This window comes from Schistocerca cancellata, chromosome 10 (assembly GCF_023864275.1).
Source record: "Schistocerca cancellata isolate TAMUIC-IGC-003103 chromosome 10, iqSchCanc2.1, whole genome shotgun sequence".
NCBI lineage: Eukaryota > Metazoa > Arthropoda > Insecta > Orthoptera > Acrididae > Schistocerca > Schistocerca cancellata.
In genome coordinates this window covers 161,832,528-161,849,105 of record NC_064635.1, presented here as the reverse complement: position 1 = coordinate 161,849,105, position 16,578 = coordinate 161,832,528, and the positions used below count along the sequence as shown (strand labels likewise).

General features: G+C 41.7%; 1 protein-coding gene across 1 annotated transcript in view; it reads right to left on the bottom strand.

Annotated features, from left to right (window-relative positions):
• The window catches only part of LOC126106215 (uncharacterized), a 194,781-nt gene that overhangs the window by 102,002 nt on the left and 76,201 nt on the right, over positions 1–16,578 (bottom strand). Inside the window, exons 3-4 of the mRNA XM_049912446.1 lie at positions 6,890–7,066; positions 1,678–1,877 (exon numbers count right to left, since the gene is read on the bottom strand). Of these exons, the coding sequence (XP_049768403.1) occupies positions 1,678–1,877; positions 6,890–7,066 (377 nt within the window). The remainder of the gene's footprint in view (positions 1–1,677; positions 1,878–6,889; positions 7,067–16,578) is intronic.

The window sequence follows — 16,578 nt, the reverse complement described above, 5'->3', positions numbered from 1 at the left end:
ACGGTACATCCTATGCTAAATTGGCTATGACTGCTTGACGCAGCTCTACTAGCCACATGTGTAAACATTTTGTTCATATTAATCGGCCAAAGCTTTGCAGAGATATTAGCTTTTGAACTTTCATCAATTTACAATTTCTAAGACAACAATAACTTTTAAACTATTACATATTTTTGTGGCACATCTAGATAATTTAGCTTTACATATTTTTCTGTCCATTAGTGTCAACTCGTGCTTCCGTGTCACTCTTAGTTTTGTTTTTATCCATTTTTCTGTGGCATATAAATTTCTCCAAGAGTGCAAACACAGCCATATGCGCCCCTGCCAAGCATCCACTCGGGTTTTTCCAAGGCCGTGTACACGCTAGCCACTTGCCACAGCACCATAGCAAACGTCAGCCACATGCTCTGTGGTGGGAAACTGCTGCTCTAATATCCTGCCACAGCTTGTATGCTCACAAGCCAGAACACAAGATTCCAAAAATACCATGGACCAAGTGGACAGAAAAAATAAAAATAGTTCATGGTGAGAGAATGAGACTCAAAAAATGAATCTATAAGCACTGCATGGTCCAATAGGGTTCATACGTAAAAAACAACAAAAGCAATAATAAAAACTATCGCTTGATCATTAACGAGCATCTGACGGACCCAGATAGCCGTGCATGTTAAAGCACCACTTCCAGGACAAGGCATGGTGCTGGCCCCAGACTGAAGCTGCCCAACGGATTAATGATGAGGATGGTGTGCCAGCCATCCTGGATGTAGTTTTTAGGCAGTTTCACACATCCGACTAAGGTGAATACTAGGCTGGTGCTCACAAATCACTTCAGTTATACAATTCACAAACATTTACAAAAAGTTTGCACACTTGCACATACCATAAATCACACTGCAAATAGACAGTTGGAGTACACATATTCTGTTTCAGGGGGTAACGGGGTGGTGACCAAAGGATATCTGGCCACTCCTTAAACTAACCATGCCAAATCAATCAATAATCATCCTCCTGACCCTAAGCAGATGTGGAACAAAGCCACAAGAAAAGAAGAAGAAGAAGAAGAACAACAACAACAACAACAACAAGAATTTATCAGCGCACTTGTTATTTAGGTACAAACAGTCATAATTTCAAAGTCCAACATTTATCTGCTTGATATAAAAATAGAGGCACATTTACAATGGATGACATTTATCCTGCTAACAGGCGTTTCCAGTCATTGAATGTAGGGCATAAGTGGTTTCACAGAATAGTGCCAGGCCAGATATATTTCAACTTTCTTTTAATTTGGTATGGATGTGCAACATATTGTGCAACTCTTGTCACAACGAGAAACTGAAATCGAGAAGCATTAGTTCTGATAATGTCTCCAAAAGTTCATACTGCCAGCCCTGGAAACCAGATTTCAAAAAAGAGTTCTGCAAAAATACAAAGCTACAATGATTACTAAGATATGGAAAATTTTTTAGTGCAGTACACCCAAGAAGTGGCTATCAATACACATAGGCACCATTTAACAAACCCCCTTGCATGCCCCCTTCCTTACCCAACATACAAATACACATCTTATTGAATATAGTTGTGCAACTGGGAACAAAAATGAAAATTTAGAAAGTACAGTGTGAATTGTGGCACAAGATGACAATGACAGTGAGAAACAGATCCATATTTACTGACCAAAGCTTTGGCAATGCAGGTTCTGCCATCAGCATGGAGTGTAGCCCCTGGGGGACAGCGGCAGATGAAGCTCCCAAAAGTGTTGAGGCAGTTCCCGGCACAGAGTGCCACCCCTAGTGAGCACTCGTCTAGATCGACACAGAGGCGGCGGTTGACGGTCGACAGTGTGAAGCCCCGCCGACACCAGCACTGGTAGCTCCCTGCAAATTGTACACAGTTTGTGACGGTACAAAAATTTTGAAACATCATGATTATAAATATCTTGCTATCTTACGTATGTAAAGACACATTGTGCATTGAATTATGTAGTGTACAGTTTGTAACTGGAATTGTTTTAATTTGTTGATATATGGGAGGAGGTATGGTGCCTCCAGTAATTTGCTGATGACCCTCAAAATTTGCAGAATGGGAAGTTTACAGCAAAACATGAGCTAACTGAGAAACAGTCTATAAGCACTGCATGGTCCAATAGGGTTCATACAGGAAAAAATAAATAATAATAATAATAATAAAACTGTCACCAGCTTCAAGAGTTACAATTATTATGTACTATGAATAACATAAAGAGACATTGAAAGTGCTGCTCATTTTGTATGAAACTGGTTTTGGTTAGTTGTTCAGCTGGACTCAAGCTGAGTGGTTGAGATTTTCTCTGGAGTGTTCAGATCGAGAATTTACGTCTGTCTGCTGAGGAGGTAAGTATTTGATAACTCTCATAATTACTTGTACAGTTTCATTAGAACTTTGATCTGCTGTGAAGTTTTAGTAGTTTTTTTCTATAGATTACAGTGATTAATAGGACACTCATCATTAATGAATGAGCAATAAACAGTAATCTCGAAACAGCAATATACATCGTAAAAAGGTCTTGAAATTACAATTTAGGAAGGAACAGTTTTAAGCAAGTTTAGCCTCAAAAAACGAACAGAACTTTCATGGTTTCATAAGGTAACTTATGGATACTCACCTCAGTATCATATTCTACCTGAATTTACTCTATTTAATAGGAAAAGGTTAGAAAAATATGATCTAATTGTGTACTAAACAAAAAAAGGAAAAATTAAAGATCACAGTCAGACACACAGAGTTTTCAGAAATTTTGTTTTAAAGAGAATATTGGCAAAAAGACTTTATAGCCAGTATGAGAGAAATTAAACCTCCCAGAGATTACTCAGTTAACAGAGATGTAAAGAAAGGCCAGGCCTAGTGCAGCAATAATAACATAAACTCTGACAATATATTCACTGCTGCTACACCATTCTTACTGAATTATAAAAATTCAGAAATAATAACATAAACTCTGACAATATATTCACTGCTGCTACACCATTCTTACTGAATTATAAAAATTTTCTTCATTTTTTCTCCAGGAAGAATAGGGGCTCTAATATGACAAATGCTTATTTGAGCTTTAAGTTGAAGTATAAGAGTATTTTCTGTTTAGGAGTACTTAATATGTTACACTTTTCTGTGAATTGCAAAATTCTGGTCCCTCATGTACTGGTTAAAAAATTGGATAGTAGTGTTAGTTACTGCCTGTTATGAATACAAAAATTAATGTTTAGGGATACAAGCAACACTGGTACTAGCCCCCTGTTGCCAACACTGAAACTAAGTTTATTGTGTGGTATCTCTCTTCAACATTTTAGAGAAGCCACACAGTAATATACACTCCTGGAAATTGAAATAAGAACACCGTGAATTCATTGTCCCAGGAAGCGGAAACTTTATTGACACATTCCTGGGGTCAGATACATCACATGATCACACTGACAGAACCACAGGCACATAGACACAGGCAACAGAGCATGCACAATGTCGGCACTAGTACAGTGTATATCCACCTTTCGCAGCAATGCAGGCTGCTATTCTCCCATGGAGACGATCGTAGAGATGCTGGATGTAGTCCTGTGGAACGGCTTGCCATGCCATTTCCATCTGGTGCCTCAGTTGGACCAGCGTTCGTGCTGGACGTGCAGACCGCGTGAGACGACGCTTCATCCAGTCCCAAACATGCTCAATGGGGGACAGATCCAGAGATCTTGCTGGCCAGGGTAGTTGACTTACACCTTCTAGAGCACGTTGGGTGGCACGGGGTACATGCGGACGTGCATTGTCCTGTTGGAACAGCAAGTTCCCTTGCCGGTTTAGGAATGGTAGAATGATGGGTTCGATGACGGTTTGGATGTACCGTGCACTATTCAGCGTCCCCTCGACGATCACCAGTGGTGTATGGCCAGTGTAGGAGATCGCTCCCCACACCATGATGCCGGGTGTTGGCCCTGTGTGCCTCGGTCGTATGCAGTCCTGATTGTGGCGCTCACCTGCACAGCGCCAAACATGCATACGACCATCATTGGCACCGAGGCAGAAGCGACTCTCATCGCTGAAGACGACACGTCTCCATTCGTCCCTCCATTCACGCCTGTCGCGACACCACTGGAGGCGGGCTGCACGATGTTGGGGCGTGAGCGGAAGACGGCCTAACGGTGTGCGGGACCGTAGCCCAGCTTCATGGAGACGGTTGCGAATGGTCCTCGCCGATACCCCAGGAGCAACAGTGTCCCTAATTTGCTGGGAAGTGGCGGTGCGGTCCCCTACGGCACTGCGTAGGATCCTACGGTCTTGGCGTGCATCCGTGCGTCGCTGCGGTCCGGTCCCAGGTCGACGGGCATGTGCACCTTCCGCCGACCACTGGCGACAACATCGATGTACTGTGGAGACCTCACGCCCCACGTGTTGAGCAATTCGGCGGTACGTCCACCCGGCCTCCCGCATGCCCACTATACGCCCTCGCTCAAAGTCCGTCAACTGCACATACGGTTCACATCCACGCTGTCGCGGCATGCTACCAGTGTTAAAGACTGCGATGGAGCTCCGTATGCCATGGCAAACTGGCTGACACTGATGGCGGCGGTGCACAAATGCCGCGCAGCTAGCGCCATTCGACGGCCAACGCCGCGGTTCCTGGTGTGTCCGCTGTGCCGTGCGTGTGATCATTGCTTGTACAGCCCTCTCGCAGTGTCCGGAGCAAGTATGGTGGGTCTGACACACCGGTGTCAATGTGTTCTTTTTTCCATTTCCAGGAGTGTATTTTAGTTAAAAGTTGTGTCGTTTCATGTTCTGTGCCAAATAGTTTGCATTTACAAAGAACACTTCTTTCTCTATACCCATTGCGTGCAGCTGTTGCCTGTAGTTCTCATGGTGAGTCATTAGACCTACCATGAGTTTCACCTGCTGTCTGGTCAAACTCTTAATACATTTTTTTGGCACCTTTTGGGTTTTGGTGCAATATTCTACATTCTTCAGAAGGCAGGCCTAGGTACTGTAGTAGTCAATTGCAAAATGGAGTTGTTAAATGGTCAATACCCCTATTTTTTGGAAAACCTATTTACAGGCTATTGTTATGATGGGGTTGCCACTCCCAATTGATGTACCACTTATGTCTGTACCTAGTGTAATCACATGATAAAATGTGATGTCATGCTACAGTGTTTGCATATCCCATGTCTGAGGCAGGTACAGTACCCAGCACAGTATTTACTTAGGTGGATGTGAAAAAGTGACTAAAAACAACACTAAGCTGGCTGGCACACTGACTCCCATCATTAATCCATAAGGCAGATTCAATCTGAGCCTAGTGCACCCTCTACGTGTATCCCAAGTTGGTGCTTTAAAAGAAAATTTAAGAACGTCTAATGTGAGAATGAATGTTGTGTATCCAACATACAGAAAGCATATATGAGATGGTGTCCAAAAGTTCAAAAATTTTGAATTTTGTGAGCAAACAGTTATGAGTACACTAAAATACCATTAGGTGTTCCCCCATGAATTTTTTTGTAAATTGAGAGATCTGGTTAGTTGCTGGTGAGCGTATTCTCAATATGACATTTCCCTGAGTTTGGAGTTTTGCAATGGTTGACTGAAAGATCAACTTGTGCACACAAAGTTTCATTTAAAACTTGGGGAAGACAGCTGCTGAAACACACCAAATTTTGAAGCAAGCTTTTGGAGACAGCACTGACTTACAACTTGTATATAACCATTTCAAAAATCAGCAGACATAAAGTGATGACAACAACTGCTCCTGTCAGTGGTCACACCAGAAAATATTCAGAAACTGAGAGATCTGATTCACAGACCATCTGAGGCTTCTACAACACCTCGGGAATAAGTTGCGGTACAAGTGAATGTAGTCGGTCAGAAGTATTGAAAATGAGGACTGTAACAAAGCTTGTAACCTGACAATTCCAATATGATCAGAAATAATATCAAGTGGAAGACTTAACCAATTGCTTCAGGATGATCTAAACAATTTTGAAAAGTTGTCACTGGTAATAACATTTCGGTTTACAGCTATGACTCTGAGACTATAATGGAAAATCTGGGATGGAATAACAATAATTTGAATCAGGATAGATTGCTGTTCAGCACATACAGGAAGAGCTGAGCATCATAAAGGCATGTGTAAAAGTTAATTAATCTATTGGAGAAAGGCCTTCTTCACACGCGCACGCGCACACAAGGTATTGCCTCCAGGTGCTCAGGTCCAAAACTGTAGTGAACAATCATCTCAGCTGGGGTGGGGTGGGTAGTGCAGATACAGGAAAGATGTGGAATGGGGAAGTGAAGGGAAGTTGGGTAGGTGTTCGGGGAAGATGCTGTATTGGGAGAATGCAGGGACATGGGATGTGGCAGGGACAAGACAAGAGGCTGCACTGTGGGGGAAGGAGGGGAGGGGGAGAGAGGAAAGAAGAAGAGATGGGAGAAGGGCTATGCAGGAGAAGTGGAGGGGTATAAGGCATGTGTTGAGGCTGGAATGGGAAGTGGAAAGGACCCAGAGACTGGTGCAAGATCGAGAACAATGAAGGTAACCTTTTACAGTCCCTGCTCTCCAACTGCCTCCATGCACTTCTCTGCTCCCACTCCAGTCTCACACATACCTATCTTTCCCTCTCCCTCCTCCCCCTCCCCCACTCACCTGCATAGCTCAAAAGCCAATCAAGTTTCTGTGGTGTTATGTGTTTTATGTGTTTCTGTGCACTGTGCCTCAATTAGCTACAGCTGAGTGGTTGCCTTTCTTTGTGTTTGTTTATAGTTTATCTCTTAATTATTTTCACTTTCCTTGATAAAGAAAGGTATCTCTATTCACAGTCAAGGAGTTTCTGGAACAGAGACTGATAATTTTAAGAAGCACAGCAGTGAGAAATACCTGGTAAGTTGATGCAGAGCTGGTCACAAGCCGCTCCAATAGCACACTCGTCAATGTCGAAACAGTCACTGCCGATCTGCTGGTAACCGGGTCGGCAGAGGCACGTGAAGGACCCAAGGGTGTTGAGGCAGATACCATTCTGGCAGACAGAGTCTTTGACCAGACACTCATCCACATCTGAAACACTCAACACGATGTTATCCGAAATTAACTTTAGCATCGAAAATACTGAAGAATGATCTCACTTACATACGTATGGAAAATCCAGAATGGAATATAAAATACAAACATAAAAAAGTTTTTCATCACCTCAGTTCTGAGAGTTCCAGAACCTATACAGAAAATTGGAATAGAGATCAACATAAACACCACTCTTGCCATTTTTTTTTGGTCATGAAAACCATGCATTGCATGTTGTACCACCACACAATGAGACATTAAGAGGTGGTGGTCCAGATTACTGTACACACCGGTACCTCTAATACCCACTAGTAGGTCCTCTTGCTCTGATGCACGCCTGTATTCATCGTGGCATACTATCCACAAGTTCATCAAGGCACTGTTGGTCCAGGTTGTCCCACTCCTAAACAGTGATTCAGCATAGATCCATCAGAGTGGTTGGTGGGTCATGTCGTCCATAAACAGTCCTTTTCAATCTACCCCAGGCATGTTCAATAAGGTTCATGTACGAAGAACACGCTGGCCACTCTAGTCATGCGATGTCGTTATCCTGAAGGAAGTCATTCACAAGATGTGCACGATGGGGGTGCAAATTGTTGTCCGTGAAGATGAATGCCTTGCCAATATGCTGCTGATACAATTGCACTATCAGTTGGAGGATGGCATTCACGTATCATACAGTGGTTACGGTGCCTTCCGTGACCACCAGCGGCATACGTTGGCCCCAATAATGCCACCCCAAAACAGCAGGAACCTCCACCTTGGTGCACTCACCAGACAGTGTGTCTAAGGCATTCAGCCTGACCAAGTTGCCTCCAAACATGTATGACGATTGTCTCATTGAAGGCATATGCAATACTCATTGGTGAAGAGAACGTGATGCCAATCCTGAGCAGTCCATTTGGCATGTTGTTGGGGCTATCTGTACCTCGCTGCATGGTGTCATGGTTGCAAAGATGGACTTCGCCACGGACGTCGAGAGTGAAGTTGCGCATTGTGCAGCCTATTGGGCACGATGTCCTGCAGCTGCACGAAAAGCATTATTCAACATGGTGGTGTTGCTGTCAAGGTTCCTCCAAGCCATAATCTGTAGATAGCATTCATCCACTGCAGTAGTATACCTCAGGCAGCCTGAGTGAGGCCTGTCATTGACAGTTCCTGTCTCTCTGTATCTCCTCCATGTCCGAACAACATTGCTTTGATTCACTCCAAGGTTCCTGGACACCTCCATTGTTGAGAGCCCTTCCTGGCACAAAGTAACAATGCGGATATGATTGAACTGTGGTGTTGACCGTCTAGGCATGGTCAAACTACAGACAACAAAAGCCGCATGTCTCCTTCCTGGTGGAATGACTGGAAGTGATTGGCTGTCGGGCCCCCTCCGTCTAAGAGGCTCTGCTCATGCATGGTTCTTTACATCTTTGGACAGATTTAGTGACATCTGGGAAATGGTCAATGAAACTGCACTCTATTCCTACATCAACTGGCAGAAAGGTTGGATCATAAAAACACTTTTCATGGAGCTGCTCATAATTAGCAAAACCATGGCATCAGTAGGTGGCCTTCGGGGCTACGAGAATTGAGTTGGGAGCCATGTCAGATTGAGAAGATATTTTAAGTTTAACAGGTGTTTGAAGCCAGAAGTGAGTGTCTGATAAAGTTATTCTGCTGGTATGGAAGGCAACAGGAATTTGAAAGTATATTCTCATGCACATACACACATCAAAAAATGTTTTGCGTCACCCCATTACCCAGGATTATGGCTTGGAGGAGCCCTGACAGCAACTCCACCATGTTGAATAATGCATCTATGCAGCCACAGGACCTCATGTTATGACTCAAACTGTATGCAATAGGCTGCATGATGTGCAACTACACTCCCGACATCCATAGCGAGGTTCATCTTTGCAACCATGACACCATGCAGCACGGAACAGATGAGCCCAACAACATGCCGAATGGACCGCTCACGGTTGGCATCATGTTATCTTCAATGATGAGTGTTGCATATGCCTTCAACCAGCCAATTGTTGGAGATGTGTTTGGAGGTAACCCGGTCAGGCTGAACATGTTAGGCACACTGTCTGGAGAGTGCAGCAAGGTGGAGGTTCCCTGCTGTTTTAGGGTGGCACTATGTGGTACCAATGTGTGCCACTGGTGGTCATGGAAGGTGCTGACAGCTGTACAATATGTGAATGCCATCCTCCGACCAACAGTACAACCATATCAGCAGCATATTGGCGAGGCATTCATCTTCATGGACGACAATTCGCACCCCCATCATGCAAATCTTGTGAATGACTTCCCTCAAGATAATGACTTTGCTTGGCTAGAGTGTCCAGCATGTTCTCCAGACACAAACCCTATCAAAAAAGCCTGGGATAGACTGAAAGGGTTGTTTATGAATGACGTGACCCACCAACCACTGAGGGATCTATGCTGAAGTGCTGTTGAGGAGGGGGCAATCTGAACCAACAGTGCCTTGATCAACTTGTGGATAGTATGTCACAACAAATACAGGCATGCATGAATGCAAGAGGATGTGTTTCTGGGTATTAGAGGTAGTGGTGTGTACCACAGTCTGGACCCCCATCTCTGAAGGTCTCGCTGTATGGTGGTACAACATGCGGTTTTCATGAGCAATAATAAGGGTGGAAATGGTGTTTATGTTGATCTCTATTCCAATTTTCTGTACATGTTCTGGAACTCTCAGAACTGAAGTGATGGAAAACTTTTTTTGATGTGTGTATGTGGAACTTACCTAATTCAAAGTCTGGTGTTGTGAATGAGTGTTAAGTCAGGGAGAAACCTCATATCAGAATGTGGAGCCACTGGTTAACTGGAGGTGGTGTTTGATAAAAGTGATGGATTTTGCAAGGATAATCAAATCTATTTGGGCCTATAACTTACATTTGTTTGGTGTATTTTGCATGATTTATTTCTCTTTTGACTTTGAGTGTTTTGTGGGGCACATTTTCCAGTCTAGTTGTCAGATCTGGGAGTCTGAAAGTTGTTGGATTGCTTCAGGGTATTTATGATTAATGAAGGTCTTGTGCCAGTTTTGGGAATGTCTCACAGGTCGAAGCAAAGCTGGAAACTCATTTAATATCATAGTAATTCAGGTGATTAATCTGAGTCCACCAATAAATGTATCAGAGTAAATCTGTAGAGCAATATTTCATGTAGTGTCTCTTATGCATTGGACATAACTAAGAGAGTGTGAGATCTGTCTGTGTCCACAACTCGGACTTAATGTGAGGGCACAGGATCTGAGAGTTTGAGACGGAAGGAACATTTCAACTTACATTCAGTTGAGTTCAGAGTACTCAAATTCCTTTGTCATCTTCATCTAATATAATCAGAAATATATTTTTTTTAATATAAGGCTGTAGATTGCTGTGTTATAAAGGTCAAATTACATGTTTGTATTGGTAGCAATGTCAAAAACAGTATCATATTGTTTCATAGTATAGAAACGCGTTGTATGTCAAAGTGCTAACGTTTTTCCCAGGAAAAGTGATGAATAGATTGGTAAATCTCTCGAAAAGTAAAGTATGACACCAAAACAAAGTGTATTTAAGAAATGTGGATTTCATGGTAATAAATTTTCGAATAAAGGGAAACACTGTGTTCAACACGTAGTGTGTGTTACACTAAGTTCTTAGTTGATGGAGACTCAACAGCATATAACAGTGTAGTAGCTGCTCAGCCTTATGGTGAGAAGATTATCACAAATCTGGAATGTGATGGTCATGTCCAAGAGAGGATGGGCACGAGGTTGAGGAAGTTGAAAGAAAGTTTGAGAGACAAGAAACTTTCTGATGGTAAAACCATAAGAGGCAGGCTGACAGACAAAATGATTGATGAACTACAGCAGTATTATGGGAAGGCTATTAAAAATAATACTGAGGATTTGTTGAAAATGAAGCAGGCAATATGGGCTACCTTCTTCCACAGACTGTCAACTGATGAAAAACTAGTACACCACCTTTGCCCTCCTGGACCTGATTCACAGTGCAGTTACCGCAATGCCCAGTACTCAAACAGTTCATACAGCCATAAACATTCCATTCCAGCAGCAGTTGTGGATATCATAAAACCCATTTACAGATCCTCAATTACTGAAGACGTGTCGTCACAGTATCAAAATCCCAATGAGTCGTTCAACAATCTTATATGGACTCACTTAACAAAAAATGTTTTTGTTGGAATGAAGACACTAAAGTGGAGGGTTAGCAATGCTGTTATTGTTTTTAATGGTGGCAACATTGGTAAGGTGAAAGTGCTACGTCATATGGGAATTAATCCTGGAGAAAACTGCATCAGAGAACTTGAACAGGTGGATAAGGTTCGCACTGATAAAGCAGAGTATGCAGCACAGTTGGCCACTAAGGAGTACAGAAAGAAGAAAAAACTTGGAAAAAGATCAAGAGGATGAAACACAGTATGGTGCAGAGTGCTTCTGAGTAACTAAAAATAAAAAAGTAAGCGTATATTAAGTGAGTTACAGCCTTTTGAAACTTTAGAAGCCATTCCTGAAAATTTACATTTTCTGTTGCATTTTTGCCTAAATCTTGGGAACCACTTTAAGTAGAGTATTCAGATTTTTGGGGAGTAATAACATACATACCCTGAGTCTACTGAACTAAAAGAAGAACATAACATTATGTATAACAAAAATTATTTAGGATAGCATACAAAAAAAGTACAAAAAAGTTTAACTGTGTAATTAAAAAATTGTATTTCCAAAACCAGTGGGTGAAATGCAATTATTGTAGTTCAGTAGACTCAGAACGTACAGTTTAATGTCCTATAAAAGTTTCATACCAATGGCTACAGTGGTTCCTGAAATACAGGGAAGCCAAGTCACTAAATTCAACTTTGTCAGGATAGGGTGTTCCAACTCCCCTTAAGTACCTCAAAATCAGGTGCATGGACCTTAATAAATTTGCAAAGAATACAACTGTATGAGCAAGCATACTGAATAAACAAAAATCAAACGTCACAGTTGAGCAGTTCCTTTTCCAATTTTCCACAGAATCTACAATACTTCCAGTCTCCTGAAACTTCCAGGTAGATTAAAACTGTGTGCCAGACCAAGACTTGAACTCAGGATCTTTGGCTTTCATGGGAAATTGGTAAAGCAACTGAGCTACTAGAGCAGGAGAACTTATGTGAAGTTTGGTGGGTAGTAAATGAGACACTGCCAGAAGTACAGCTGCAAGGACAGTTCATGAATGGTTTCACATTTGCACATGTTCCACTGCAGAGTGAAAATTCTTTCTGGATCCTGTCTCCTGTTGCACACCTCTTTGCAGATGCACACATGCCATATGGGTCTCTAAAAGAAGATTTTGTCTGAAGGTTCTATTAATGATCGTCTATTTTTACATGCCTATACCTATCGGCAGCTCAGTATCTCTTCTACTGAATAAGTGACAATGTATCTTTATTTTTATGAAAAATGACATCCAATTATCAACACTTGATACAAATCATAAAAAATGCTGTTGAATGACTCAGTTTGGTAAGTTGCAGATTGTCTACACTGTTATAACTAAACCTTAAAAAGATTTCAACCAGTCCCTACAACTATGTACTTCTTACTGTGAGCCCAATATGAATAAAGATTGTTCTCTGCCATCATACTCTCTCATTACTTGCCAAGAGGGATAATACAACATTTCATGTGTTGAATATTTGTCACTGAACTTGTATTTATATCCAGATATTTAAAGCTGGAATCTTGTGACTTCAGAATTAACTAACATTCAAGAGAAAGGTAATAAATAAAGCTGGTTATCTCTAGAAATGAAAAGGGAATAAACTGTATCTATTTTCCACCATGAAAAGTTTATCAGCTGATGTCCCTATCTCTTATATCAGTATGGAAGCTACAATGTTCAGGTGAATGCCCTTGCATTAAAAGTAAGCAGTAGGAGGAATGAATCAGTGTGAAGAGAAAACATATGGGTTCCTCTTGCACAGATATACGCACAGTGCCTGTGCAAAGGGGCAGAGTGATGGCTGCTAAAATTCTGTCTTGTATGAGTTAGAAATGGTTAAACATTACCAGCACAATTTGTATTCAATGCTGTGATGTAACAGGTACACTGAGTGACAGGCACATTTTCTCTGATGTGTTGCCAGTATATTTAGAAGCTGTCCATTTAACAAGGACTGGAATGTACATACAAAGGGTGGAGTCCTTAAACACTTCCAATAACCAGTGGTAAGTCTAATTTTGTTATGCACAGAAAATAAATATCCATGGTATGGCTCAAGGCTGATTCTGCAAAGGAAAATAAATTATCAAGGCAGTTTGCCACACATGTTGTGCACGTAAAACTATAAATTGTAACAGTTAGCAATAGTGTAATTGGTTAAAAAGAACCTCCAATGGACCACTCTACTCCTTGGTGCAAAGGAAAGAAAAAAAAAGTATTCGTACAACATTATACACATTCCGTGTATACATCACTGAAGTAATGTAACATTTACTAATTGTAATATCAACAAAAATGGTTAAATTTCTACAGTGTACAACAATTTTTAATAAGTACATCAAAGAAACCTGGTAACTTCTACAATATACAGCATTTTTAGAAATAAGATATATCCTCAAAAAGCATGTTCAGTACAGTATAAGCATGCTGTTACGCAGCCAGTAAAAGTTATGATTACTTGTAATATACAGCTGTATCAGTAGTTACTGTTGCTGCAAGCAATTAACAGGTAGTACCATATAACTATGTTACACCACAGCTTAAATTTGTTTTCTGAGTAGGTTAACAAAGCATTTCATCTGCTGGCAGATACACATGCAACAGAAGAATAAACAAAACTACAATCAAGTTTATGGGAAGAACAGGGACCAGAAAGGCAACTGGGACCCAGATCAGGTAAAATTGTGGAGGTATTTGATCCAGCATAATTGCCACAACAGAATACCAAGCCACTCTTTGATTCAAATACTACAGCATGGAACAAGAACGTCCACAGCTTAACAAAAACAAAAAGGGGCAAAGACCTAATGATTAATACACCGATTTCAAACTGTGAGTTATCTTGCACCTACTGATTTGACTGCTGGCATCAACTTCAAATTAAATGAAAAATAATTAGCTTTTATGTAAAGCCAGGTAGGTAGATAAACCTCATTGCAAATACATGTTGTATTCATGAGATACAGCTATGGCATGTTTTCTGGGCATGACAGAATATAATTTTTATTTTGGTTGGTTGGTTGGTTGGTTTGGGGAAGGAGACCAGACAGCGTGGTCATCGGTCTCATCGGATTAGGGAAGGATGGGGAAGGAAGTCGGCCGTGCCCTTTCATAGGAACCATCCCGGCATTTGCCTGGAGTGATTTAGGGAAATCACGGAAAACCTAAATCAGGATGGCCGGACACGGGATTGAACCGTCGTCCTTCCGAATGCGAGTCCAGTGTCTTACCACTGCGCCACCTCGCTCGGTATAATTTTTATTTTCATACGGGGAATAAAGTAACTTAAGTGCATACAGGTAATACAGTTTTCGATAATAAATGTATAAATTTCTGCAGTTCTTAATAAATCTGACAATGATAGTGTGATTCACATCTGTCAAGTTCACATTTTGCATGTCACTGGTGGTCATTCTTTCTTTCCAGTGGCAGGCGTGGCCTCTAAATAATAAAAGTTGTCTTTTGTTTTAATTTTCCTTTGAGCTAATTCTCCTCTCAAAGATAGATATGTGATATACATCACAGTCACTCGAATGCAAATCAGATGCATATTGCGCAGACTGACGTGCTATTATTGTACATGGCTACTGTAAATGATCCATTCATTTTCAAAGCTCTATATTTTCCAAAGTATTACGTGTGCAAATATGATTCATGCACAAATAGAAGAGTAAACTCACCAAGTTTGCATTTTGCATTCCTAAATGTTCCGAGTGCCCCTATGGTCACACGACACACATCCAGTGGTAGTCAAGTTTGTTCCACACCTTATGTAGCAAAACCCTGTCGTTGGCCATCACAGCAGTATTGATGTGTTCTCTAAGCTGCCCTGTGTTCTTTGCAGTGGAGTACAGGAACACGATCCTTAATATACAGTACAGCGTCGATTATCCGAATGTTGGTCAACCGAACGACTGCTTAACCGAACTGTGTACTCGCTCGCACCTGTTACTCTCCCACCCTACCGTCCATCATCCCCTTCACTCCCAAACCAAGTTTCCCACAGTAGTCGCCGCACTGGGCCACCGCTGGCGGAACATTGCTTCTAATGGGGCCTTCACAAGGCGCTGCTGACCGGCCAAGCCGCCAGTTGCTGTGTTTCAACAATCAGCACACTTCTGTCGACTTGGCACTGGCAGTAGAAGTAGCGGCAGCATCAAAGCTGTTCACAGCAACAGCTGTGCCAGCTTAGAGTTGAGGCATGCCGCTCCACACAGTTTGAAGGATTGTGCGCCCCCAAGAAGAGCTTCTCATGGTGCGAACAGTCACCTGTTCTCTGTTACGACCACTTGTGTGCTGCTGCGTGAAGAAGTGAACTTGACGATACAAAATGCTTAAACGTAAACGTGTTGTCCTTTCTATGAGGGACAAGTATGAGATTATTAAAAGGTTAGAAGAAGGTGAATCTGCAACCACTTTATCCAATGAGTACAAGGTGTGGAAGTCAACAATTACAGATATAAAAAAACAAAAGACGAGCATAGCAAATTTTATAGCTATGCTTGATTCTACTGATGGATCAACAAGCCATAAAACTATGAAGCTTGCCACTAACACAGATCTAGATGATGCTGTTTACAAGTGGTTTACACAAAAGAGATCGGAAAGAGAACCTATCTCAGGTCCCATTCTGTGTGAGAAGGCAATGCAGTTCAATGAAAAACTTGGAGGGCCTTCGAACTTTAAAGCAAGCACGGGCTGGTTAAAATGCTTCAAGTCAAGACACGGCATTTGTGAGCTTACAATACAGGGAGAAAAACTGTCGGCTGATTCTTCAGCAGCTGATCCTTTCAAAGTCAAACTAAGGGACGTATTAAGGGAAGAAGATTATGCTCTCGAAAACGTTTACAATGCTGACGAAACTGGACTTAACTGGAAAGCTTTACCAAGAAAAACTCTTGTTTCACATCATGAATTAGCAGCACTTGGTCCTAAAACAAGCAAGGACCATATTACAGCTTTGGCTTGTGCTAATGCTACTGGAAGTCACCAACTGCCTATGTTCGTCATTGGTAAAAGTAAAAAACCACATTAATATTCCAGCCTTGCCTGTTGTGTACACCTCACAAAAGAGTGCCTGGATGGATAGTACAATTTTTATGAACTGGTTTCTGGACATTTTCGTACCCTCTGTAAAAGCTCATCAGCTAAGGAATGGGAAAAGGGAGATAAAAAAACTACTTCTCCTTGACAATGCACCAACTCATCCGTCATGTGATATTTTAAACGAAAAAGACGAGTTCATAAAGGTAATATTTCTTCCCCCTAACGTAACCTCCTTAT